Below are 23,189 nucleotides of genomic sequence, written 5' to 3' on the forward strand. Positions count from 1 at the left end.
TTCATCTAAAGTAACAGACAGAGAATCAGCACTTTGGAAACAGGGCTGAAACAGAGGGGATTATGGGTAATGCTGCAATGATCGTTTGGTGTTTCAGCCAATCAGAGACAGGCTCTGTATATCTGAGACCTGATGAGGAACAGTATAACAGGCGACCTTTAAAGCAAACCGTCCTCCTAGGTCTCTGACTGACGGCTGCTTGTGTTTCAGAGTCTAAGAGCTTCGAGCAGTACCTGGATGAATACTATAAGCTGGACTACGAGGACATCATCGACGACCTCCCCTGCAGGTTCCGCTACAGACAGGTGCTGCCCAACGACTTCGGCCTGAGCACGGAGGAGGTGAGGCCATCGGCACTACAAAAAAAAGATGTCTACTTTACCCTTAAGAGTTCCTTAAAAAAAAACGTATTTGTTCCCACGGCCAAAAACGCCACCTTCACAAAAACTTCTGTAAAAATGTGATATTTTTTTCCACTTGAAAAAAGAGTCGATCTTTTCAAACTACTCCCGCCTGACGCATACATTTCAAATATCAGGGGGAAATTTCAGTTGTACAAAGCAGCAACAGGGTAAGCGTGAAAAAAACAGTACAGCACAGATTCACACGGGTCAATAACATCTAAAATAAATAACATAAAATCAAGGAAATAATAATAATAAAAGACTATGAAAATAGGAGATGAATAAATATAAGAGTAAAATAACTGTCAGCATATATACATATTTGGTCATCATCTAAGTCAGGGGTGTCAAACTCAATTCACGGGCCACATCAGCATTATGGTTGCACTCAAAGGGCCGGTTGTAATTTAAGACTATATAAATACATATATAAGTTTAAAGTGACAAGTTTAATGTGTTGTGGAAACAGTGTATATTTATTGGTGTTGTCTGGACCCCTGGCCTTCCTCACGTTGATCTTCGATCGCTGATTCTTAACTTGTCCGGTGGTGATTATTAGGAGTGTGAAACTGCTGGGAGTGGCTGATTCCCTGGAGTGGAGATGGGTGTGTTTGGAGAAGAAGAATCCATCAATCAATGTTTATTTATATAGCCCAATATCACAAAAGAAGAAGAAGAGATGGTGCCAGGGTTTGGAACCCCTGCTGTGGAGCTGGGATGGGATGGGATGGTCAAACCTGTTGAAAAACAGGTTTAGCTCATTTGCACCTTCAGGGGTCCTTGCACAGCCGTGCTGGATTGTTTGTACCCAGTGATTTCCCCTCCCCCCTCCCCACACCCCACACTTCTCTCGAGCTATTGGCCTCCAGACGACTCCAACTTATCTCTGTATTTCTCCTTGACTGCCCGTAGCTCCTTCTTCAGCTCCTTCTGTACAGCCTTCTCAGTGTCTCTCGCCATGAAAGCCCTCATCTTCCTGTTCAATGCGGCTTTCACGCCAGCGCTTTTCAGTTTCTAGCTCCGAGCGGGAGCTTTTCTGGTTCAGCTCCGGTTTCCCTTTTCAGCTCCCGCTCTGTGCACACCGCCCACTGGCGCCCCAGAGCTGCCCTTGCTGCGTCATGACGTCACCGTTTACATCGCTGATTTTCCCCCCAACGGCAGCTCACAACAACAACTGCGTCGGGTCGATGGTCGTGTTGCTTTTATCACACGAAGCCAGAATAAATTGAATAACGACTTCTCCAACCTTATGCTTTGCTCCAGAGTGCCGTGGTTCATTGTTTATTAATGTGTTTCTGCAGCATTTACCGACCGCTGCAGTGTTGGCTGCTCTTCCACGGGAGTTTATTCTCCCGTTGGCTCCCGGTTAGCTCACACTGCAGCGGCCGCTCTAAAGTACTCACTGTCCGACTCACACAAGCAGCTGATGCATATCCCCAGTTCCCTTAGCCTAAGTGAATGTGTGTCAGTCTGAATTGACACTGTTTGGTATCACAACGCTGTTATGAAAGTTTCTCTGGTATAAAACGGGTGATGTTGGCATAGCAACCGAAGCTAAACTGACTACTTGCATCCGATAGCTGCAATAATACAAAACAACACGTCTGCCTCTCTCCACAATGATCGATAACAGTGAACGGATGGTCAAAGTAAGGCACAAATAAACAGAATCACACGAAGCCTGGTTAGTGTTGCCTGACTTTATAAAGTGTGTTTATAGGCACTACTGCTTGTAGGCAGGCATAACAGTCGACCCATGGGAGGTGGGTTTAGTTTCCTGCACGCCTCGACGTAAGAGAGACGTAAGCGCCGTCGCCTCTTAGCTCCGAAGCTCTTGCCTCTGGACCGACAATTTTTTGGAGCTGGAAATGAAGCGGATTCCGGAGCTAAGAGCCGGCGTAGCTACGGTGTGAACTGGAAAACCGGCTCCGAGCCGGAGCTGAAAAAGCGCTGGTGTGAAAGCCGCATCAGTGTCTCTCGCCATGAAAGCCCTCTTCTTCCTGTTCAAGAGGGCTTTCATGTGCCCATTGATCCAGGGCTTGTTGTTTGGGAAGCATCGTACCTTTTTGGTCGGTACAATGCTCTCCTCACAGAAGCGGATGTAGTCGGTGATGCAATGTAATCTTCTTCCTACTAGGAACCCTCGAGGAGAAATTACATATTTTGGTCTTAGCTTTTTATCAGCCAATTGGAGTTAAACATCATTCCCCCCTTTTCCACATCTTGTGAAACAACTCCATGCAGTTTCCAAAAATGTTTAGCAACACAGCGCCATAAATAAAGAATTACATGATGTGAGGTTTCTCTTGTAGCTATCATGGAGATGTATCATAAGTCGATATATATATATATATCTGTGGTGGATTTTCTAACAGTTTAAATTCACTCCTACTAAATGTTCTCAGGGCGTCGCCTTGCCCATTGTCAGGCAATCATCATATGGATGTTAGGTTGGTAATTAGCATGTATGCAAGTTTCGCCCGTCAGGCCAACATTTCAATAGCCTGTAATGTAAATTCTAGCTGAGACCTTCCCCTTTCTTTGTCTGGTCCTGTATAAAGGGCTTGTTTTTCTGTTGCAACGGGGTCAGATCCTTGTACTACATCAGAGGTGCAGGTCATCTGTCCTTCCAGCTGGAAATGGACTTTGGTTTAAACTTGTATTTGTTCGTTTCTTACCAGAAGATGATTAAAGTGTGGAGTTTCCACCACAGTAGCCATCGAAGCTAATCGATAGCAAGAATTGGAGCCAATAAGCTCAATGTTTAACTACTATCAAAGCGATAGAGCGACTGATTCAAACCCTGGAACGGCTTTCGTGGAAAAGAGGTGAATGGAAACACTTGATATGATGAATGCTCACTGGCTGCTGGTTGAAGGCGCTGCGATGATGAGTTACAAGTGACTGATCTGGTATTGTGTTCCTCCGGGAGCAGCTCTGACCAGGGGATGATCTGCACTTAATCTTCTCGCTGAGCAGAACATCTCAAAACTCTACCGGAGTCCAGACGAGTGTTTAAACAACGTGTCTCAAAGTAATCAAAGTCTCGTTTCCTCCCTCAGATTCTACATGCTGACGATACGGAGCTGAACCAGTGGGCGTCTCTGAAGAAGACGTGCATGTTCAGGTACGACCGCTGTTCATTTTACATTCACACGTGTTCTGTTGTCTCGGATGATGCCCTTTACTCACTCTGTCTTTGCTTATTAGGTCTGACAAGGAGGAGTCGAGCGACTTGCATAACTATAAGATCAAGGCCAAGAATGTGAAGAGGAAAAAAGAAATCCTGAGCTCCGTCTATTCTGAGTAAGTGTATTTTATATTACAACTGGAAGTTAGCATCTCCCTGGTCCCTTCAACATGGAGGACATTTTTGGAGACAATAATCTGTGTTAAACAAACGTTTATGATACTTACACGTTTAGTTCACAGACCGTGGAGGCTTTTAAAAAAGGCCTCAAAACCCATCTCTTCAAAAGAGCCTTTGCCTAGACATTTTTATCACCCTTTTATTTATTTTTTATTTATTTGTATTGCTTTTTTTATTAATTCTACAGTGTTGTGTAATGTTTATTTATACTGTTCATGCTCACTACTTGTAGCACTTCGGGATTTGAATTCAAATATGAAGTGCTTTATAAATGGAACCCATTATTATTATTATTATTATTATTATTAGTTCAGCAGGATCATCTCCACATTTTAACACCACTTTATGATTTCTGAAGTTAAAAGCTAATGTCGGGCTATAAAGGAACTACAGCACGGTCACATGACTTCACGTCACCACCGCTAAGCTAAAGGTGGCTAATGTTGGGCTATAAAGGAACTACAGCACGGTCACATGACTTCACAACACCACACCACGCTAAGCTAAAGGTGGCTAATGTTGGGCTATAAAGGAACTACAGCACGGTCACATGACTTCACGTCACCACCGCTAAGCTAAAGGCGGCTAATGTTGGGCTATAAAGGAACTACAGCACGGTCACATGACTTCACAACACCACACCACGCTAAGCTAAAGGTGGCTAATGTTGGGCTATAAGGAACTACAGCACGGTCACATGACTTCACGTCACCACCGCTAAGCTAAAGGTGGCTAATGTTGGGCTATAAAGGAACTACAGCACGGTCACATGACTTCACGTCACCACCGCTAAGCTAAAGGTGGCTAATGTTGGGCTTGATGACGTTTAGTCGTCTCATTTAGACACTTGTTAGCGACCGCTGTTTTAAAATTCACCAGTGGGGTATTTACTTATATTTTGTCGTAGAACTAAATTATAAAATCTCTTCAACTTGTGTTAATCAAAGACCTTATTTCAGGCTAACAAATAAAATTACACATTCAAAGAAACATTGCCTTCCTTAAGAGGCCACAGCAAGTGATAAAAAGCTGACTAATGAATCTACAATTTGGAGCACTATCTAACAATATGTCTCTTCATTTGATCTACAGGGACGCTAAAGAGCTGGAGGACGCTAAAAACAAGAAGAGAACGGATCATCTGAAGACCCAAAATGGAGAGTCCACCTCCATCATGGACTCCACCGAGGAGACTCTTGTAACTCTCAAAGAAGCAGGAGACCACAACGAAGAAGAAGAGGAGGTTCTGATCCCCAAGAAAAAGATGAAGCAGGACGAGGAGAGTGAGGTCGCCGCTGCAGAGAAACCTGTGGCGGTGAGGAACAGGACTGAGAGGACAAAATGGCCGAAGGCGAAGCTGAAATCCTCCGCAGGACGGCGCCCCTCATCGGGAGGATTAGCCGGGGTGAGGATCGGAGGACGAGAGTTCAGCCAACAGAGACTGAAGGCGTACGGCCTGAACCCCAAGAGACTGTTCTTCAGACAGCTCGGCCGGCAGAGACGCAAAGACCAGGAGAAGATGGACAAGCAGAAAAACAAGGAGTGAGACGCCATCTTAGAAATATCCCAACAGTACAGTCTTGTGCTCTCAGCGTTGAAGACATTTCACGCCCTCAAAATGTACGAATCTTTAAATAACGACTACATATTTCGAATTTCTACTGAACCGTTTGTTTGGGCTTGCAGTTAAGATTACAATGTGTGGATAAAGTGATTGAAACTGTTCTTCAGACCAGGAGAAGATGGACAAGGAGTGAGACGCCATCTTAGAAATATCCCAGCAGTACAGTCTTGTGCTCTTAGCGTTGAAGACATTTCACACCCTCAAAATGTCCGATTCTTAAAAATAAATAAATAATTACTACATCTTTTGTGTTGTTACATAACCGTTTGTTTCGGCTTACAATTAAATATACAATTTACTGTGATTCCTCTCGCTGCATTGTGTTTAGATACCTGCAGATAACAGTGACATTTTGTTTCTGGAAATGACATAACTTGGTTTGAAAAGATATGAGACTTTGAATATGTTGAGATTTGTTTATACTTACGTTAATCTTATCCATCATCTATTACTCTCGTGTTAACTAATAAACATTTCAATTTTCTTTCACGTATCTTTTTGCCAACAACTCCCTGGCTGTTGTGTCTTCTTGTAGCTGATTAAAGCAGATGTGTGATCCATCATCTGTACTTCTACATGCTTTGAACCAGGTGGACGGATGCTATTCACTTTTATACCTCTATGATGTGTAAATAAGATGAATGTTAAATCCTTCAGGTATACAACTCCTCTTGAGGTTTTGTGCTAAAATAAACTGACTGAATAATCATGGCACCTTTTTCAAAGCAGTGGAGTTAACAAGTACATTTACATCAAGTACATTTTTGAGGTACTTGTACTTCAGTATTTCCATTTTGTGCTACTTTGTGCTTCGACTTCACTACAAGTCAGAGGTACATGGTGTACTTTTACTCCACTACATGTATTTAATACCTTTAGTTACTTCACAGATGTGGATGAATGATGTGAAATATAATCAACAAATGTGTCGGTTTTTGTGTAGCTTAGCCATTTTAGGCTAATTTAAGGAACTGATGCGACAATTCAAAATACAACTATAAAATAATATCCTCTGACAAGTTTGAGCTATATTCATCCAACACAGCCAAAATGGCTTCAACATAAAACTTGAATGGCTGAAAAATGTACCGTGGAACTCCTTAAGGGTTATTAATCTTCTTCCTACTAGGAACCCTCGAGGAGAAATTACATATTTTGGTCTTAGCTTTTTATCAGCCAATTGGAGTTAAACATCATTCCCCCCTTTTCCACTGAAATACATTTTGTTCATCTTGTGAAACAACACTAAACAGTAACGCAAACGACCGTTTTCGTCCTCGTGTGGCCGGGGCCTAAATGTTCTCAGGGCGTCGCCTTGACCATTGTCAGGCAATCATCATATGGATGTTAGGTTGGTAATTAGCATGTATGCAAGTTTCGCCCGTCAGGCCAACATTTCAATAGCCTGAAATGTAAATTCTAGCTGAGACCTTCCCCTTTCTTTGTCTGGTCCTGTATAAAGGGCTTGTTTTTCTGTTGCAACGGGGTCAGATCCTTGTACTACATCAGAGGTGCAGGTCGTCTGTCCTTCCAGCTGGAAATGGACTTTGGTTTAAACTTGTATTTGTTCGTTTCTTACCAGAAGATGATTAAAGTGTGGAGTTTCCACCACAGTAGCCATCGAAGCTAATCGATAGCAAGAATTGGAGCCAATAAGCTCAATGTTGAACTACTATCAAAGCGATAGAGCGACTGATTCAAACCCTGGAACGTCTTTCGTGGAAAAGAGGTGAATGGAAACACTTGATATGATAAATGCTCACTGGCTGCTGGTTGAAGGCGCTGCGATGATGAGTTACAAGTGACTGATCTGGTATTGTGTTCCTCCGGGAGCAGCTCTGACCAGGGGATGATCTGCACTTAATCTTCTCGCTGAGCAGAACATCTCAAAACTCTACCGGAGTCCAGACGAGTGTTTAAACAACGTGTCTCAAAGTAATCAAAGTCTCGTTTCCTCCCTCAGATTCTACATGCTGACGATACGGAGCTGAACCAGTGGGCGTCTCTGAAGAAGACGTGCATGTTCAGGTACGACCGCTGTTCATTTTAAATTCACACGTGTTCTGTTGTCTCGGATGATGCCCTTTACTCACTCTGTCTTTGCTTATTAGGTCTGACAAGGAGGAGTCGAGCGACTTGCATAACTATAAGATCAAGGCCAAGAATGTGAAGAGGAAAAAAGAAATCCTGAGCTCCGTCTATTCTGAGTAAGTGTATTTTATATTACAACTGGAAGTTAGCATCTCCCTGGTCCCTTCAACATGGAGGAAATTTTTGGAGACAATAATCTGTGTTAAACAAACGTTTATGATACTTACACGTTTAGTTCAGCAGGATCATCTCCACATTTATCACCACTTTATGATTTCTGAAGTTAAAAGCTAATGTTGGGCTATAAAGGAACTACAGCACGGTCACATGACTTCACGTCACCACCGCTAAGCTAAAGGAGGCTAACGTTAGGCTATAAAGGAACTACAGCACGGTCACATGACTTCACGTCACCACCGCTAAGCTAAAGGCGGCTAATGTTGGGCTATAAAATAACTACAGCACGGTCACATGACTTCACGTCACCACCGCTAAGCTAAAGGCGGCTAATGTTGGGCTATAGAGGAACTACAGCACGGTCACATGACTTCACGTCACCACCGCTAAGCTAAAGGAGGCTAATGTTGGGCTATAAAAGAACTACAGCACGGTCACATGACTTCACGTCACCACTGCTAAGCTAAAGGTGGCTAATGTTGGGCTATAAAGGAACTACAGCACGGTCACATGACTTCACGTCACCACCGCTAAGCTAAAGGTGGCTAATGTTGGGCGTGATGGCGTTTAGTTGTCTCATTTAGACACTTGTTAGCAACCGCTGTTTTAAAATTCACCAGTGGGGTATTTACTTACATATTTTGTCATAGAACCAAATTATAAAATCTCTTCAGTTTGTGTTAATCAAAGACCTTATTTCAGGCTAACAAACAAAATTACGCATTCAAAGAAACATTGCCTTCCTTAAGAGGCCACAGGAAGTGATAAACAGCTGACTAATGTCCAGGTTTTTGGATAATGAATCTACAATTTGGAGCACTATCTAACAATATGTCTCTTCATTTGATCTACAGGGACGCTAAAGAGCTGGAGGACGCTAAAAACAAGAAGAGAACGGATCATCTGAAGACCCAAAATGGAGAGTCCACCTCCATCATGGACTCCACCGAGGAGACTCTTGTAACTCTCAAAGAAGCAGGAGACGACAACGAAGAAGAAGAGGAGGTTCTGATCCCCAAGAAAAAGATGAAGCAGGACGAGGAGAGTGAGGTCGCCGCTGCAGAGAAACCTGTGGCGGTGAGGAACAGGACTGAGAGGACAAAATGGCCGAAGGCGAAGCTGAAATCCTCCGCAGGACGGCGCCCCTCATCGGGAGGATTAGCCGGGGTGAGGATCGGAGGACGAGAGTTCAGCCAACAGAGACTGAAGGCGTACGGCCTGAACCCCAAGAGACTGTTCTTCAGACAGCTCGGCCGGCAGAGACGCAAAGACCAGGAGAAGATGGACAAGCAGAAAAACAAGGAGTGAGACGCCATCTTAGAAATATCCCAACAGTACAGTCTTGTGCTCTCAGCGTTGAAGACATTTCACACCCTCAAAATGTACGAATCTTTAAATAACGACTACATATTTCGAATTTTTACTGAACCGTTTGTTTGGGCTTGCAGTTAAGATTACAATGTGTGGATAAAGTGATTGAAACTGTTCTTCAGACCAGGAGAAGATGGACAAGGAGTGAGACGCCATCTTAGAAATATCCCAGCAGTACAGTCTTGTGCTCTTAGCCTTAAAGACATTTCACACCCTCAAAATGTCCGAATCTTAAAAATAAATAAATAATTACTACATCTTTTGTGTTGTTACATAACCGTTTGTTTCGGCTTACAATTAAATATACAATTTACTGTGATTCCTCTCGCTGCATTGTGTTTAGATACCTGCAGATAACAGTGACATTTTGTTTCTGGAAATGACATAACTTGGTTTGAAAAGATATGAGACTTTGAATATGTTGAGATTTGTTTATACTTACGTTAATCTTATCCATCATCTATTACTCTCGTGTTAACTAATAAACATTTCAATTTTCTTTCACGTATCTTTTTGCCAACAACTCCCTGGCTGTTGTGTCTTCTTGTAGCTGATTAAAGCAGATGTGTGATCCATCATCTGTACTTCTACATGCTTTGAACCAGGTGGACGGAAGCTATTCACTTTTATACCTCTATGATGTGTAAATAAGATGAATGTTAAATCCTTCAGGTATACAACTCCTCTTGAGGTTTTGTGCTAAAATAAACTGACTGAATAATCATGGCGCCTTTTTCAAAGCAGTGGAGTTAACAAGTACATTTACATCAAGTACATTTTTGAGGTACTTGTACTTCAGTATTTCCATTTTGTGCTTCGACTCTACAAGTCAGAGGTACATGGTGTACTTTTACTCCACTACATGTATTTAATACCTTTAGTTACTTCACAGATGTGGATGAATGATGTGAAATCTAATCAAGTGTTAAATCAGACTTTAGTTCCACCTGGAGTAAATCCACAAGCCATCAGCACTACAAAAAAATGATGTTTACTTTACCCTTAAGAGTTCCTTAAAAAAAAAACGTATTTGTTCCCCAGGCCAAAAAACGCCACCTTCACAAAAACTTCTGTAAAAATGTGATATTTTTTTCCACTTTAAAAGAGTCAATCTTTTCAAACTACTCCAGCCCGACGCATACATTTCAAATATCAATTATATTTTGGGGATTTTAACCCTTTTTAAAATGCGCCCTTGCAGAAAACAGTAAAATGTTGCTGCATGCTTCAAAGGGTTGAAATTATCGCCATCTTGTAGACAAATGTAAAAATTGAAAGTTAGTAGTCCAAATGAAAACTTAACATAAAGGAATTCAGTTGTTTATGAGATAAATGTGGGGTCAAAAAAAGCATATTCAGTGGAGCATTTTTAGCCGCTTGGAACAAATGTGTCGGTTTTTGTGTAGCTTAGCCATTTTAGGCTAATTTAAGGAACTGATGCGACAATTCAAAATACAACTATAAAATAATATCCTCTGACAAGTTTGAGCTATATTCATCCAACACAGCCAAAATGGCTTCAACATAAAACTTGAATGGCTGAAAAATGTACCGTGGAACTCCTTAAGGGTTATTAATCTTCTTCCTACTAGGAACCCTCGAGGAGAAATTACATATTTTGGTCTTAGCTTTTTATCAGCCAATTGGAGTTAAACATCATTCCCCCCTTTTCCACTGAAATACATTTTGTTCATCTTGTGAAACAACACTAAACAGTAACGCAAACGACCGTTTTCGTCCTCGTGTGGCCGGGGCCTAAATGTTCTCAGGGCGTCGCCTTGCCCATTGTCAGGCAATCATCATATGGATGTTAGGTTGGTAATTAGCATGTATGCAAGTTTCGCCCATCAGGCCAACATTTCAATAGCCTGTAATGTAAATTCTAGCTGCGACCTTCCCCTTTCTTTGTCTGGTCCTGTATAAAGGGCTTGTTTTTCTGTTGCAACGGGGTCAGGTCCTTGTACTACATCAGAGGTGCAGGTCATCTGTCCTTCCAGCTGGAAATGGACTTTGGTTTAAACTTGTATTTGTTCGTTTCTTACCAGAAGATGATTAAAGTGTGGAGTTTCCACCACAGTAGCCATCGAAGCTAATCGATAGCAAGAATTGGAGCCAATAAGCTCAATGTTTAACTACTATCAAAGCGATAGAGCGACTGATTCAAACCCTGGAACGGCTTTCGTGGAAAAGAGGTGAATGGAAACACTTGATATGATAAATGCTCACTGGCTGCTGGTTGAAGGCGCTGCGATGATGAGTTACAAGTGACTGATCTGGTATTGTGTTCCTCCGGGAGCAGCTCTGACCAGGGGATGATCTGCACTTAATCTTCTCGCTGAGCAGAACATCTCAAAACTCTACCGGAGTCCAGACGAGTGTTTAAACAACGTGTCTCAAAGTAATCAAAGTCTCGTTTCCTCCCTCAGATTCTACACGCTGACGATACGGAGCTGAACCAGTGGGCGTCTCTGAAGAAGACGTGCATGTTCAGGTACGACCGCTGTTCATTTTACATTCACACGTGTTCTGTTGTCTCGGATGATGCCCTTTACTCACTCTGTCTTTGCTTATTAGGTCTGACAAGGAGGAGTCGAGCGACTTGCATAACTATAAGATCAAGGCCAAGAATGTGAAGAGGAAAAAAGAAATCCTGAGCTCCGTCTATTCTGAGTAAGTGTATTTTATATTACAACTGGAAGTTAGCATCTCCCTGGTCCCTTCAACATGGAGGACATTTTTGGAGACAATAATCTGTGTTAAACAAACGTTTATGATACTTACACGTTTAGTTCACAGACCGTGGAGGCTTTTAAAAAAAGGCCTCAAAACCCATCTCTTCAAAAGAGCCTTTGCCTAGACATTTTTATCACCCTTTTATTTATTTTTTATTTATTTGTATTGCTTTTTTTATTAATTCTACAGTGTTGTGTAATGTTTATTTATACTGTTCATGCTCACTACTTGTAGCACTTCGGGATTTGAATTCAAATATGAAGTGCTTTATAAATGGAACCCATTATTATTATTATTATTATTATTAGTTCAGCAGGATCATCTCCACATTTTAACACCACTTTAATTGATTTCTGAAGTTAAAAGCTAATGTCGGGCTATAAAAGGAACTACAGCACGGTCACATGACTTCACGTCACCACCGCTAAGCTAAAGGTGGCTAAATGTTGGGCTATAAAGGAACTACAGCACGGTCACATGACTTCACAACACCACACCACGCTAAGCTAAAGGTGGCTAATGTTGGGCTATAAAGGAACTACAGCACGGTCACATGACTTCACGTCACCACCGCTAAGTCAAAGGTGGCTAATGTTGGGCTATAAAGGAACTACATCACGGTCACATGACTTCACGTCACCACCGCTAAGCTAAAGGCGGCTAATGTTGGGCTATAAAGGAACTACAGCACGGTCCAACATGACTTCACGTCACCACCGCTAAGCTAAGGTGGCTAATGTTTGGGCTTGATGACATTTAGTCTTCTCATTTAGACACTTGTTAGCGACCGCTGTTTTTAAAATTCACCAGTGGGGTATTTACTTATATTTTGTCGTAGAACTAAATTATAAAATCTCTTCAACTTGTGTTAATCAAAGACCTTATTTCAGGCTAACAAATAAAATTACACATTCAAAGAAACATTGCCTCGTTAAGAGGCCACAGGAAGTGATAAAAAAGCTGACTAATGAACTACAATTTGGAGCACTATCTAACAATATGTCTCTTCATTTGAATCTACAGGGACGCCTAAGAGCTGGAGGACGCTAAAAACAAGAGAGAACGGATCATCTGAAGACCCAAAATGGGAGAGTCCACCTCCATCATGGACTCAACCGAGGAGACTCTTGTAACTCTCAAAGAAGCAGGAGACCACAACGAAGAAGAAGAGGAGGTTCTGATCCCCAAGAAAAAGATGAAGCAGGACGAGAGTGAGGTCGCCGCTGCAGAGAAACCTGTGGGGTGAGGAACAGGACTGAGAGGACAAAATGGCCGAAGGCGAAGCTGAAATCCTCCGCAGGACGGCGCCTCATGGGAGGATTAGCGGGGTGAGGATCGGAGGACGAGAGTTCAGCCAACAGAGACTGAAGGCGTACGGCCTGAACCCCAAGAGACTGTTCTTCAGACAGCTCGGCCGGCAGAGACGCAAAGACCAGGAGAAGATGGACAAGCAGAAAAACAAGGAGTGAGACGCCATCTTAGAAATATCCCAACAGTACAGTCTTGTGCTCTCAGCGTTGAAGACATTTCACACCCTCAAAATGTACGAATCTTTAAATAACGACTACATATTTCGAATTTCTACTGAACCGTTTGTTTGGGCTTGCAGTTAAGATTACAATGTGTGGATAAAGTGATTGAAACTGTTCTTCAGACCAGGAGAAGATGGACAAGGAGTGAGACGCCCATCTTAGAAATATCCCAGCAGTACAGTCTTGTGCTCTTAGCCTTAAAGACATTTCACACCCTCAAAATGTCCGATTCTTAAAAATAAATAATAATTACTACATCTTTTGTGTTGTTACATAACCGTTTGTTTCGGCTTACAATTAAATATACAATTTACTGTGATTCCTCTCGCTGCATTGTGTTTAGATACCTGCAGATAACAGTGACATTTTGTTTCTGGAAATGACATAACTTGGTTTGAAAAGATATGAGACTTTGAATATGTTGAGATTTGTTTATGCTTACGTTAATCTTATCCATCATCTATTACTCTCGTGTTAACTAATAAACATTCAACATTTCAATTTTCTTTCACGTATCTTTTTGCCAACAACTCCCTGGCTGTTGTGTCTTCTTGTAGCTGATTAAAGCAGATGTGTGATCCATCATCTGTACTTCTACTACATGCTTTGAACCAGGTGGACGGAAGCTATTCACTTTTATACCTCTATGATGTGTAAATAAGATGAATGTTAAATCCTTCAGGTATAAAACTCCTCTTGAGGTTTTGTGCTAAAATAAACTGACTGAATAATCATGGCGCCTTTTTCAAAGCAGTGGAGTTAACAAGTAGATTTACATCAAGTACATTTTTGAGGTACTTGTACTTCAGTTTTCCATTTTGTGCTTCGACTCTACTACAATCAGAGGTAAATGGTGTACTTTTACTCCACTACATGTATTTAATACCTTTAGTTACTTCACAGATGTGGATGAATGATGTGAAATCTAATCAAGTGTTAAATCAGACTTTAGTTCCACCTGGAGTAAATCCACAAGCCATCAGCACTACAAAAAAATGATGTTTACTTTACCCTTAAGAGTTCCTTAAAAAAAAACGTATTTGTTCCCCAGGCCAAAAAACGCCACCTTCACAAAAACTTCTGTAAAAATGTGATATTTTTTTCCACTTTAAAAGAGTCAATCTTTTCAAACTACTCCAGCCCGACGCATACATTTCAAATATCAATTATATTTTGGGATTTTAACCCTTTTTAAAATGCGCCCTTGCAGAAAACAGTAAAATGTTGCTGCATGCTTCAAAGGGTTGAAATTATCGCCATCTTGTAGACAAATGTAAAAATTGAAAGTTAGTAGTCCAAATGAAAACTTAACATAAAGGAATTCAGTTGTTTATGATGAGATAAATGTGGGGTCAAAAAAAGCATTTTCAATGGAGCATTTTTAGCCGCTTGGAACAAATGTGTCGGTTTTTGTGTAGCTTAGCCATTTTAGGCTAATTTAAGGAACTGATGCGACAATTCAAAATACAACTATAAAATAATATCCTCTGACAAGTTTGAGCTATATTCATCCAACACAGCCAAAATGGCTTCAACATAAAACTTGAATGGCTGAAAAATGTACCGTGGAACTCCTTAAGGGTTATTAATCTTCTTCCTACTAGGAACCCTCGAGGAGAAATTACATATTTTGGTCTTAGCTTTTTATCAGCCAATTGGAGTTAAACATCATTCCCCCCTTTTCCACTGAAATACATTTTGTTCATCTTGTGAAACAACACTAAACAGTAACGCAAACGACCGTTTTCGTCCTCGTGTGGCCGGGGCCTAAATGTTCTCAGGGCGTCGCCTTGCCCATTGTCAGGCAATCATCATATGGATGTTAGGTTGGTAATTAGCATGTATGCAAGTTTCGCCCATCAGGCCAACATTTCAATAGCCTGTAATGTAAATTCTAGCTGCGACCTTCCCCTTTCTTTGTCTGGTCCTGTATAAAGGGCTTGTTTTTCTGTTGCAACGGGGTCAGTCCTTGTACTACATCAGAGGTGGCAGGTCATCTGTCCTTCCAGCTGGAAATGGACTTTGGTTTAAACTTGTATTTGTTCGTTTCTTACCAGAAGATGATTAAAGTGTGGAGTTTCCACCACAGTAGCCATCGAAGCTAATCGATAGCAAGAATTGGAGCCAATAAGCTCAATGTTTAACTACTATCAAAGGCGATAGAGCGACTGATTCAAACCCTGGACGGCTTTCGTGGAAAAGAGGTGAATGGAAACACTTGATATGATAAATGCTCACTGGCTGCTGGTTGAAGGCGCTGCGATGATGAGTTACAAGTGACTGATCTGGTATTGTGTTCCTCCGGGAGCAGCTCTGACCAGGGGATGATCTGCACTTAATCTTCTCGCTGAGCAGAACATCTCAAAACTCTACCGGAGTCCAGACGAGTGTTTTAAACAACGTGTCTCAAAGTAATCAAAGTCTCGTTTCCTCCCTCAGATTCTACACGCTGACGATACGGAGCTGAACCAGTGGGCGTCTCTGAAGAAGACGTGCATGTTCAGGTACGACCGCTGTTCATTTTACATTCACACGTGTTCTGTTGTCTCGGATGATGCCCTTTACTCACTCTGTCTTTGCTTATTAGGTCTGACAAGGAGGAGTCGAGCGACTTGCATAACTATAAGATCAAGGCCAAGAATGTGAAGAGGAAAAAAAGAAATCCTGAGCTCCGTCTATTCTGAGTAAGTGTATTTTATATTACAACTGGAAGTTAGCATCTCCCTGGTCCCTTCAACATGGAGGACATTTTTGGAGACAATAATCTGTGTTAAACAAACGTTTATGATACTTACACGTTTAGTTCACAGACCGTGGAGGCTTTTAAAAAAGGCCTCAAACCCATCTCTTCAAAAGAGCCTTTGCCTAGACATTTTTATCACCCTTTTATTTATTTTTTATTTATTTGTATTGCTTTTTTATTAATTCTACAGTGTTGTGTAATGTTTATTTATACTGTTCATGCTCACTACTTGTAGCACTTCGGGATTTGAATTCAAATATGAAGTGCTTTATAAATGGAACCCATTATTATTATTATTATTATTATTAGTTCAGCAGGATCATCTCCACATTTTAACACCACTTTATGATTTCTGAAGTTAAAAGCTAATGTCGGGCTATAAAGGAACTACAGCACGGTCACATGACTTCACGTCACCACCGCTAAGCTAAAGGTGGCTAATGTTGGGCTATAAAGGAACTACAGCACGGTCCACATGACTTCACAACACCACACCACGCTAAGCTAAAGGTGGCTAATGTTGGGCTATAAAGGAACTACAGCACGGTCACATGACTTCACGTCACCACCGCTAAGCTAAAGGTGGCTAATGTTGGGCTATAAAGGAACTACATCACGGTCACATGACTTCACGTCACCACCGCTAAGCTAAAGGCGGCTAATGTTGGGCTATAAAGGAACTACAGCACGGTCACATGACTTCACGTCACCACCGCTAAGCTAAAGGTGGCTAATGTTGGGCTTGATGACATTTAGTCGTCTCATTTAGACACTTGTTAGCGACCGCTGTTTTAAAATTCACCAGTGGGGTATTTACTTATATTTTGTCGTAGAACTAAATTATAAAATCTCTTCAACTTGTGTTAATCAAAGACCTTATTTCAGGCTAACAAATAAAATTACACATTCAAAGAAACATTGCCTTCGTTAAGAGGCCACAGGAAGTGATAAAAAGCTGACTAATGAATCTACAATTTGGAGCACTATCTAACAATATGTCTCTTCATTTGATCTACAGGGACGCTAAAGAGCTGGAGGACGCTAAAAACAAGAAGAGAACGGATCATCTGAAGACCCAAAATGGAGAGTCCACCTCCATCATGGACTCCACCGAGGAGACTCTTGTAACTCTCAAAGAAGCAGGAGACCACAACGAAGAAGAAGAGGAGGTTCTGATCCCCAAGAAAAAGATGAAGCAGGACGAGGAGAGTGAGGTCGCCGCTGCAGAGAAACCTGTGGCGGTGAGGAACAGGACTGAGAGGACAAAATGGCCGAAGGCGAAGCTGAAATCCTCCGCAGGACGGCGCCCCTCATCGGGAGGATTAGCCGGGGTGAGGATCGGAGGACGAGAGTTCAGCCAACAGAGACTGAAGGCGTACGGCCTGAACCCCAAGAGACTGTTCTTCAGACAGCTCGGCCGGCAGAGACGCAAAGACCAGGAGAAGATGGACAAGCAGAAAAACAAGGAGTGAGACGCCATCTTAGAAATATCCCAACAGTACAGTCTTGTGCTCTCAGCGTTGAAGACATTTCACGCCCTCAAAATGTACGAATCTTTAAATAACGACTACATATTTCGAATTTCTACTGAACCGTTTGTTTGGGCTTGCAGTTAAGATTACAATGTGTGGATAAAGTGATTGAAACTGTTCTTCAGACCAGGAGAAGATGGACAAGGAGTGAGACGCCATCTTAGAAATATCCCAGCAGTACAGTCTTGTGCTCTTAGCCTTAAAGACATTTCACACCCTCAAAATGTCCGATTCTTAAAATAAATAAATAATTACTACATCTTTTGTGTTGTTACATAACCGTTTGTTTCGGCTTACAATTAAATATACAATTTACTGTGATTCCTCTCGCTGCATTGTGTTTAGATACCTGCAGATAACAGTGACATTTTGTTTCTGGAAATGACATAACTTGGTTTGAAAAGATATGAGACTTTGAATATGTTGAGATTTGTTTATGCTTACGTTAATCTTATCCATCATCTATTACTCTCGTGTTAACTAATAAACATTCAACATTTCAATTTTCTTTCACGTATCTTTTTGCCAACAACTCCCTGGCTGTTGTGTCTTCTTGTAGCTGATTAAAGCAGATGTGTGATCCATCATCTGTACTTCTACATGCTTTGAACCAGGTGGACGGAAGCTATTCACTTTTATACCTCTATGATGTGTAAATAAGATGAATGTTAAATCCTTCAGGTATAAAACTCCTCTTGAGGTTTTGTGCTAAAATAAACTGACTGAATAATCATGGCGCCTTTTTCAAAGCAGTGGAGTTAACAAGTAGATTTACATCAAGTACATTTTTGAGGTACTTGTACTTCAGTATTTCCATTTTGTGCTTCGACTCTACTACAAGTCAGAGGTAAATGGTGTACTTTTACTCCACTACATGTATTTAATACCTTTAGTTACTTCACAGATGTGGATGAATGATGTGAAATCTAATCAAGTGTTAAATCAGACTTTAGTTCCACCTGGAGTAAATCCACAAGCCATCAGCACTACAAAAAAATGATGTTTACTTTACCCTTAAGAGTTCCTTAAAAAAAAACGTATTTGTTCCCCAGGCCAAAAAACGCCACCTTCACAAAAACTTCTGTAAAAATGTGATATTTTTTTCCACTTTAAAAGAGTCAATCTTTTCAAACTACTCCAGCCCGACGCATACATTTCAAATATCAATTATATTTTGGGGATTTTAACCCTTTTTAAAATGCGCCCTTGCAGAAAACAGTAAATGTTGCTGCATGCTTCAAAGGGTTGAAATTATCGCCATCTTGTAGACAATGTAAAAATTGAAAGTTAGTAGTCCAAATGAAAACTTAACATAAAGGAATTCAGTTGTTTATGATGAGATAAATGTGGGGTCAAAAAAAGCATTTTCAATGGAGCATTTTTAGCCGCTTGGAACAAATGTGTCGGTTTTGTGTAGCTTAGCCATTTTAGGCTAATTTAAGGAACTGATGCGACAATTCAAAATACAACTATAAAATAATATCCTCTGACAAGTTTGAGCTATATTCATCCAACACAGCCAAAATGGCTTCAACATAAAACTTGAATGGCTGAAAAATGTACCGTGGAACTCCTTAAGGGTTATTAATCTTCTTCCTACTAGGAACCCTCGAGGAGAAATTACATATTTTGGTCTTAGCTTTTTATCAGCCAATTGGAGTTAAACATCATTCCCCCCTTTTCCACTGAAATACATTTTGTTCATCTTGTGAAACAACACTAAACAGTAACGCAAACGACCGTTTTCGTCCTCGTGTGGCCGGGGCCTAAATGTTCTCAGGGCGTCGCCTTGCCCATTGTCAGGCAATCATCATATGGATGTTAGGTTGGTAATTAGCATGTATGCAAGTTTCGCCCATCAGGCCAACATTTCAATAGCCTGTAATGTAAATTCTAGCTGCGACCTTCCCCTTTCTTTGTCTGGTCCTGTATAAAGGGCTTGTTTTTCTGTTGCAACGGGGTCAGATCCTTGTACTACATCAGAGGTGCAGGTCATCTGTCCTTCCAGCTGGAAATGGACTTTGGTTTAAACTTGTATTTGTTCGTTTCTTACCAGAAGATGATTAAAGTGTGGAGTTTCCACCACAGTAGCCATCGAAGCTAATCGATAGCAAGAATTGGAGCCAATAAGCTCAATGTTTAACTACTATCAAAGCGATAGAGCGACTGATTCAAACCCTGGAACGGCTTTCGTGGAAAAGAGGTGAATGGAAACACTTGATATGATAAATGCTCACTGTCTGCTGGTTGAAGGCGCTGCGATGATGAGTTACAAGTGACTGATCTGGTATTGTGTTCCTCCGGGAGCAGCTCTGACCAGGGGATGATCTGCACTTAATCTTCTCGCTGAGCAGAACATCTCAAAACTCTACCGGAGTCCAGACGAGTGTTTAAACAACGTGTCTCAAAGTAATCAAAGTCTCGTTTCCTCCCTCAGATTCTACACGCTGACGATACGGAGCTGAACCAGTGGGCGTCTCTGAAGAAGACGTGCATGTTCAGGTACGACCGCTGTTCATTTTACATTCACACGTGTTCTGTTGTCTCGGATGATGCCCTTTACTCACTCTGTCTTTGCTTATTAGGTCTGACAAGGAGGAGTCGAGCGACTTGCATAACTATAAGATCAAGGCCAAGAATGTGAAGAGGAAAAAAGAAATCCTGAGCTCCGTCTATTCTGAGTAAGTGTATTTTATATTACAACTGGAAGTTAGCATCTCCCTGGTCCCTTCAACATGGAGGACATTTTTGGAGACAATAATCTGTGTTAAACAAACGTTTATGATACTTACACGTTTAGTTCACAGACCGTGGAGGCTTTTAAAAAAGGCCTCAAAACCCATCTCTTCAAAAGAGCCTTTGCCTAGACATTTTTATCACCCTTTTATTTATTTTTTATTTATTTGTATTGCTTTTTTTATTAATTCTACAGTGTTGTGTAATGTTTATTTATACTGTTCATGCTCACTACTTGTAGCACTTCGGGATTTGAATTCAAATATGAAGTGCTTTATAAATGGAACCCATTATTATTATTATTATTAGTTCAGCAGGATCATCTCCACATTTTAACACCACTTTATGATTTCTGAAGTTAAAAGCTAATGTCGGGCTATAAAGGAACTACAGCACGGTCACATGACTTCACGTCACCACCGCTAAGCTAAAGGTGGCTAATGTTGGGCTATAAAGGAACTACAGCACGGTCACATGACTTCACAACACCACACCACGCTAAGCTAAAGGTGGCTAATGTTGGGCTATAAAGGAACTACAGCACGGTCACATGACTTCACGTCACCACCGCTAAGCTAAAGGTGGCTAATGTTGGGCTATAAAGGAACTACATCACGGTCACATGACTTCACGTCACCACCGCTAAGCTAAAGGCGGCTAATGTTGGGCTATAAAGGAACTACAGCACGGTCACATGACTTCACGTCACCACCGCTAAGCTAAAGGTGGCTAATGTTGGGCTTGATGACGTTTAGTCGTCTCATTTAGACACTTGTTAGCGACCGCTGTTTTAAAATTCACCAGTGGGGTATTTACTTATATTTTGTCGTAGAACTAAATTATAAAATCTCTTCAACTTGTGTTAATCAAAGACCTTATTTCAGGCTAACAAATAAAATTACACATTCAAAGAAACATTGCCTTCCTTAAGAGGCCACAGGAAGTGATAAAAAGCTGACTAATGAATCTACAATTTGGAGCACTATCTAACAATATGTCTCTTCATTTGATCTACAGGGACGCTAAAGAGCTGGAGGACGCTAAAAACAAGAAGAGAACGGATCATCTGAAGACCCAAAATGGAGAGTCCACCTCCATCATGGACTCCACCGAGGAGACTCTTGTAACTCTCAAAGAAGCAGGAGACCACAACGAAGAAGAAGAGGAGGTTCTGATCCCCAAGAAAAAGATGAAGCAGGACGAGGAGAGTGAGGTCGCCGCTGCAGAGAAACCTGTGGCGGTGAGGAACAGGACTGAGAGGACAAAATGGCCGAAGGCGAAGCTGAAATCCTCCGCAGGACGGCGCCCCTCATCGGGAGGATTAGCCGGGGTGAGGATCGGAGGACGAGAGTTCAGCCAACAGAGACTGAAGGCGTACGGCCTGAACCCCAAGAGACTGTTCTTCAGACAGCTCGGCCGGCAGAGACGCAAAGACCAGGAGAAGATGGACAAGCAGAAAAACAAGGAGTGAGACGCCATCTTAGAAATATCCCAACAGTACAGTCTTGTGCTCTCAGCGTTGAAGACATTTCACACCCTCAAAATGTACGAATCTTTAAATAACGACTACATATTTCGAATTTCTACTGAACCGTTTGTTTGGGCTTGCAGTTAAGATTACAATGTGTGGATAAAGTGATTGAAACTGTTCTTCAGACCAGGAGAAGATGGACAAGGAGTGAGACGCCATCTTAGAAATATCCCAGCAGTACAGTCTTGTGCTCTTAGCCTTAAAGACATTTCACACCCTCAAAATGTCCGATTCTTAAAAATAAATAAATAATTACTACATCTTTTGTGTTGTTACATAACCGTTTGTTTCGGCTTACAATTAAATATACAATTTACTGTGATTCCTCTCGCTGCATTGTGTTTAGATACCTGCAGATAACAGTGACATTTTGTTTCTGGAAATGACATAACTTGGTTTGAAAAGATATGAGACTTTGAATATGTTGAGATTTGTTTATGCTTACGTTAATCTTATCCATCATCTATTACTCTCGTGTTAACTAATAAACATTCAACATTTCAATTTTCTTTCATGTATCTTTTTGCCAACAACTCCCTGGCTGTTGTGTCTTCTTGTAGCTGATTAAAGCAGATGTGTGATCCATCATCTGTACTTCTACATGCTTTGAACCAGGTGGACGGAAGCTATTCACTTTTATACCTCTATGATGTGTAAATAAGATGAATGTTAAATCCTTCAGGTATACAACTCCTCTTGAGGTTTTGTGCTAAAATAAACTGACTGAATAATCATGGCGCCTTTTTCAAAGCAGTGGAGTTAACAAGTACATTTACATCAAGTACATTTTTGAGGTACTTGTACTTCAGTATTTCCATTTTGTGCTTCGACTCTACAAGTCAGAGGTAAATGGTGTACTTTGACTCCACTACATGTATTTAATACCTTTAGTTACTTCACAGATGTGGATGAATGATGTGAAATATAATCAAGTGTTAAATCAGACTTTAGTTCCACCTGGAGTAAATCCACCAGCTCCCCTGCAGTCTACAAAGTACTTCAGACTAGCTGCTCCTTCACCAGCTCTGAGAACACTTTCATGATCAATCATTATAAAACATATCATATATATTATTCTGAAATGGACCAATCTGCACAATGACTACTTTTACTGTCGCTACTTTCACTATATTTTGATGATAATACTTTTCTACTTTTACTTGAACATTTTGAATGCAGGACTTTTACTCTGACACGAGTATTCCTACACTCTGGTACTTCTACTTTTACTCAAGTACAAGATCTGAGTACTTCTACTTTTACTCAAGTAAAAGATCCTGAGTACTTCTACTTTTACTCAAGTACAAGATCTGAGTACTTCTACTTTTACTCAAGTACAGGATCT

The 23,189-nt window shown here is 41.2% G+C and overlaps 4 protein-coding genes and 5 non-coding genes across 10 annotated transcripts; all 9 read left to right on the plus strand.

Moving 5' to 3' along the window:
• Positions 1-210: 210 nt before the first annotated feature.
• Positions 211-5,882, plus strand: LOC117443277 (protein KRI1 homolog; the record flags this gene model as incomplete). The annotated part of the gene is made up of 4 exons (XM_034079246.1): positions 211-341; positions 3,467-3,531; positions 3,615-3,710; positions 4,867-5,882. Coding segments are annotated over 4 exons (746 nt in total), but the record flags the coding sequence as incomplete, so codon positions are not given.
• On the plus strand, positions 3,286-3,383 carry LOC117443285 (Z30 small nucleolar RNA). The gene has a single exon (XR_004551648.1). It is a non-coding gene; the product is annotated as a Z30 small nucleolar RNA (small nucleolar RNA).
• A 1,028-nt stretch (positions 5,883-6,910) lies between the features above and the next one.
• Positions 6,911-9,536, plus strand: LOC117443280 (protein KRI1 homolog). The gene is made up of 4 exons (XM_034079249.2): positions 6,911-7,127; positions 7,362-7,426; positions 7,510-7,605; positions 8,521-9,536. Exons 2-4 carry the CDS (start codon positions 7,419-7,421, stop codon positions 8,972-8,974), a joined length of 558 nt encoding a protein of 185 aa, XP_033935140.1. The 5' UTR covers positions 6,911-7,127; positions 7,362-7,418; the 3' UTR covers positions 8,975-9,536.
• On the plus strand, positions 7,181-7,278 carry LOC117443286 (Z30 small nucleolar RNA). Its single transcript, XR_004551649.1, has one exon. It is a non-coding gene; the product is annotated as a Z30 small nucleolar RNA (small nucleolar RNA).
• Positions 9,537-11,282: 1,746 nt separating the features above from the next.
• Positions 11,283-11,380, plus strand: LOC117443287 (Z30 small nucleolar RNA). Its single transcript, XR_004551650.1, has one exon. It is a non-coding gene; the product is annotated as a Z30 small nucleolar RNA (small nucleolar RNA).
• Positions 11,381-15,559: 4,179 nt separating this feature from the next.
• Positions 15,560-15,657, plus strand: LOC117443288 (Z30 small nucleolar RNA). Its single transcript, XR_004551651.1, has one exon. It is a non-coding gene; the product is annotated as a Z30 small nucleolar RNA (small nucleolar RNA).
• An 84-nt stretch (positions 15,658-15,741) lies between these two features.
• LOC117443281 (protein KRI1 homolog) lies at positions 15,742-17,805 on the plus strand. The gene is made up of 3 exons (XM_071202568.1): positions 15,742-15,806; positions 15,890-15,986; positions 17,064-17,805. Exon 3 carries the CDS (start codon positions 17,146-17,148, stop codon positions 17,515-17,517), a length of 372 nt encoding a protein of 123 aa, XP_071058669.1. The 5' UTR covers positions 15,742-15,806; positions 15,890-15,986; positions 17,064-17,145; the 3' UTR covers positions 17,518-17,805.
• A 1,745-nt stretch (positions 17,806-19,550) lies between these two features.
• LOC117443282 (protein KRI1 homolog) lies at positions 19,551-22,348 on the plus strand. Of its 2 annotated transcripts, XM_034079251.2 has the most exons (4): positions 19,551-19,780; positions 20,015-20,079; positions 20,163-20,258; positions 21,331-22,348. In XM_034079251.2, the coding sequence occupies exons 2-4, from the start codon at positions 20,072-20,074 to the stop codon at positions 21,782-21,784; spliced, it is 558 nt and encodes a 185-aa protein (XP_033935142.1). In that variant the 5' UTR covers positions 19,551-19,780; positions 20,015-20,071; the 3' UTR covers positions 21,785-22,348. The 2 variants fall into 2 exon arrangements, with proteins under 2 accessions (XP_033935142.1, XP_071058670.1); XM_071202569.1 differs by lacking the exon at positions 19,551-19,780 and having other exon boundaries at positions 19,847-20,079.
• LOC117443289 (Z30 small nucleolar RNA) lies at positions 19,834-19,931 on the plus strand. The gene has a single exon (XR_004551652.1). It is a non-coding gene; the product is annotated as a Z30 small nucleolar RNA (small nucleolar RNA).
• Positions 22,349-23,189: the final 841 nt, after the last annotated feature.

This window comes from Pseudochaenichthys georgianus, unplaced genomic scaffold (genome assembly GCF_902827115.2).
Source record: "Pseudochaenichthys georgianus unplaced genomic scaffold, fPseGeo1.2 scaffold_574_arrow_ctg1, whole genome shotgun sequence".
Taxonomy (NCBI): domain Eukaryota; kingdom Metazoa; phylum Chordata; class Actinopteri; order Perciformes; family Channichthyidae; genus Pseudochaenichthys; species Pseudochaenichthys georgianus.

What these genes read in the sequence shown, in the direction of transcription:
- LOC117443280 (XM_034079249.2), top strand. An exon ending in CTGAGCTCCGTCTATTCTGA is followed by an intron (nt 7,606 to 8,520) that starts GTAAGTGTATTT and finishes TTTGATCTACAG; the next exon opens with GGACGCTAAAGAGCTGGAGG.
- LOC117443281 (XM_071202568.1), top strand. Translation starts at nt 17,146, where the DNA reads ATGGACTCCACCGAGGAGACTCTTGTAACTCTCAAAGAAGCAGGAGAC.
- LOC117443282 (XM_034079251.2), top strand. An exon ending in CTGAGCTCCGTCTATTCTGA is followed by an intron (nt 20,259 to 21,330) that starts GTAAGTGTATTT and finishes TTTGATCTACAG; the next exon opens with GGACGCTAAAGAGCTGGAGG.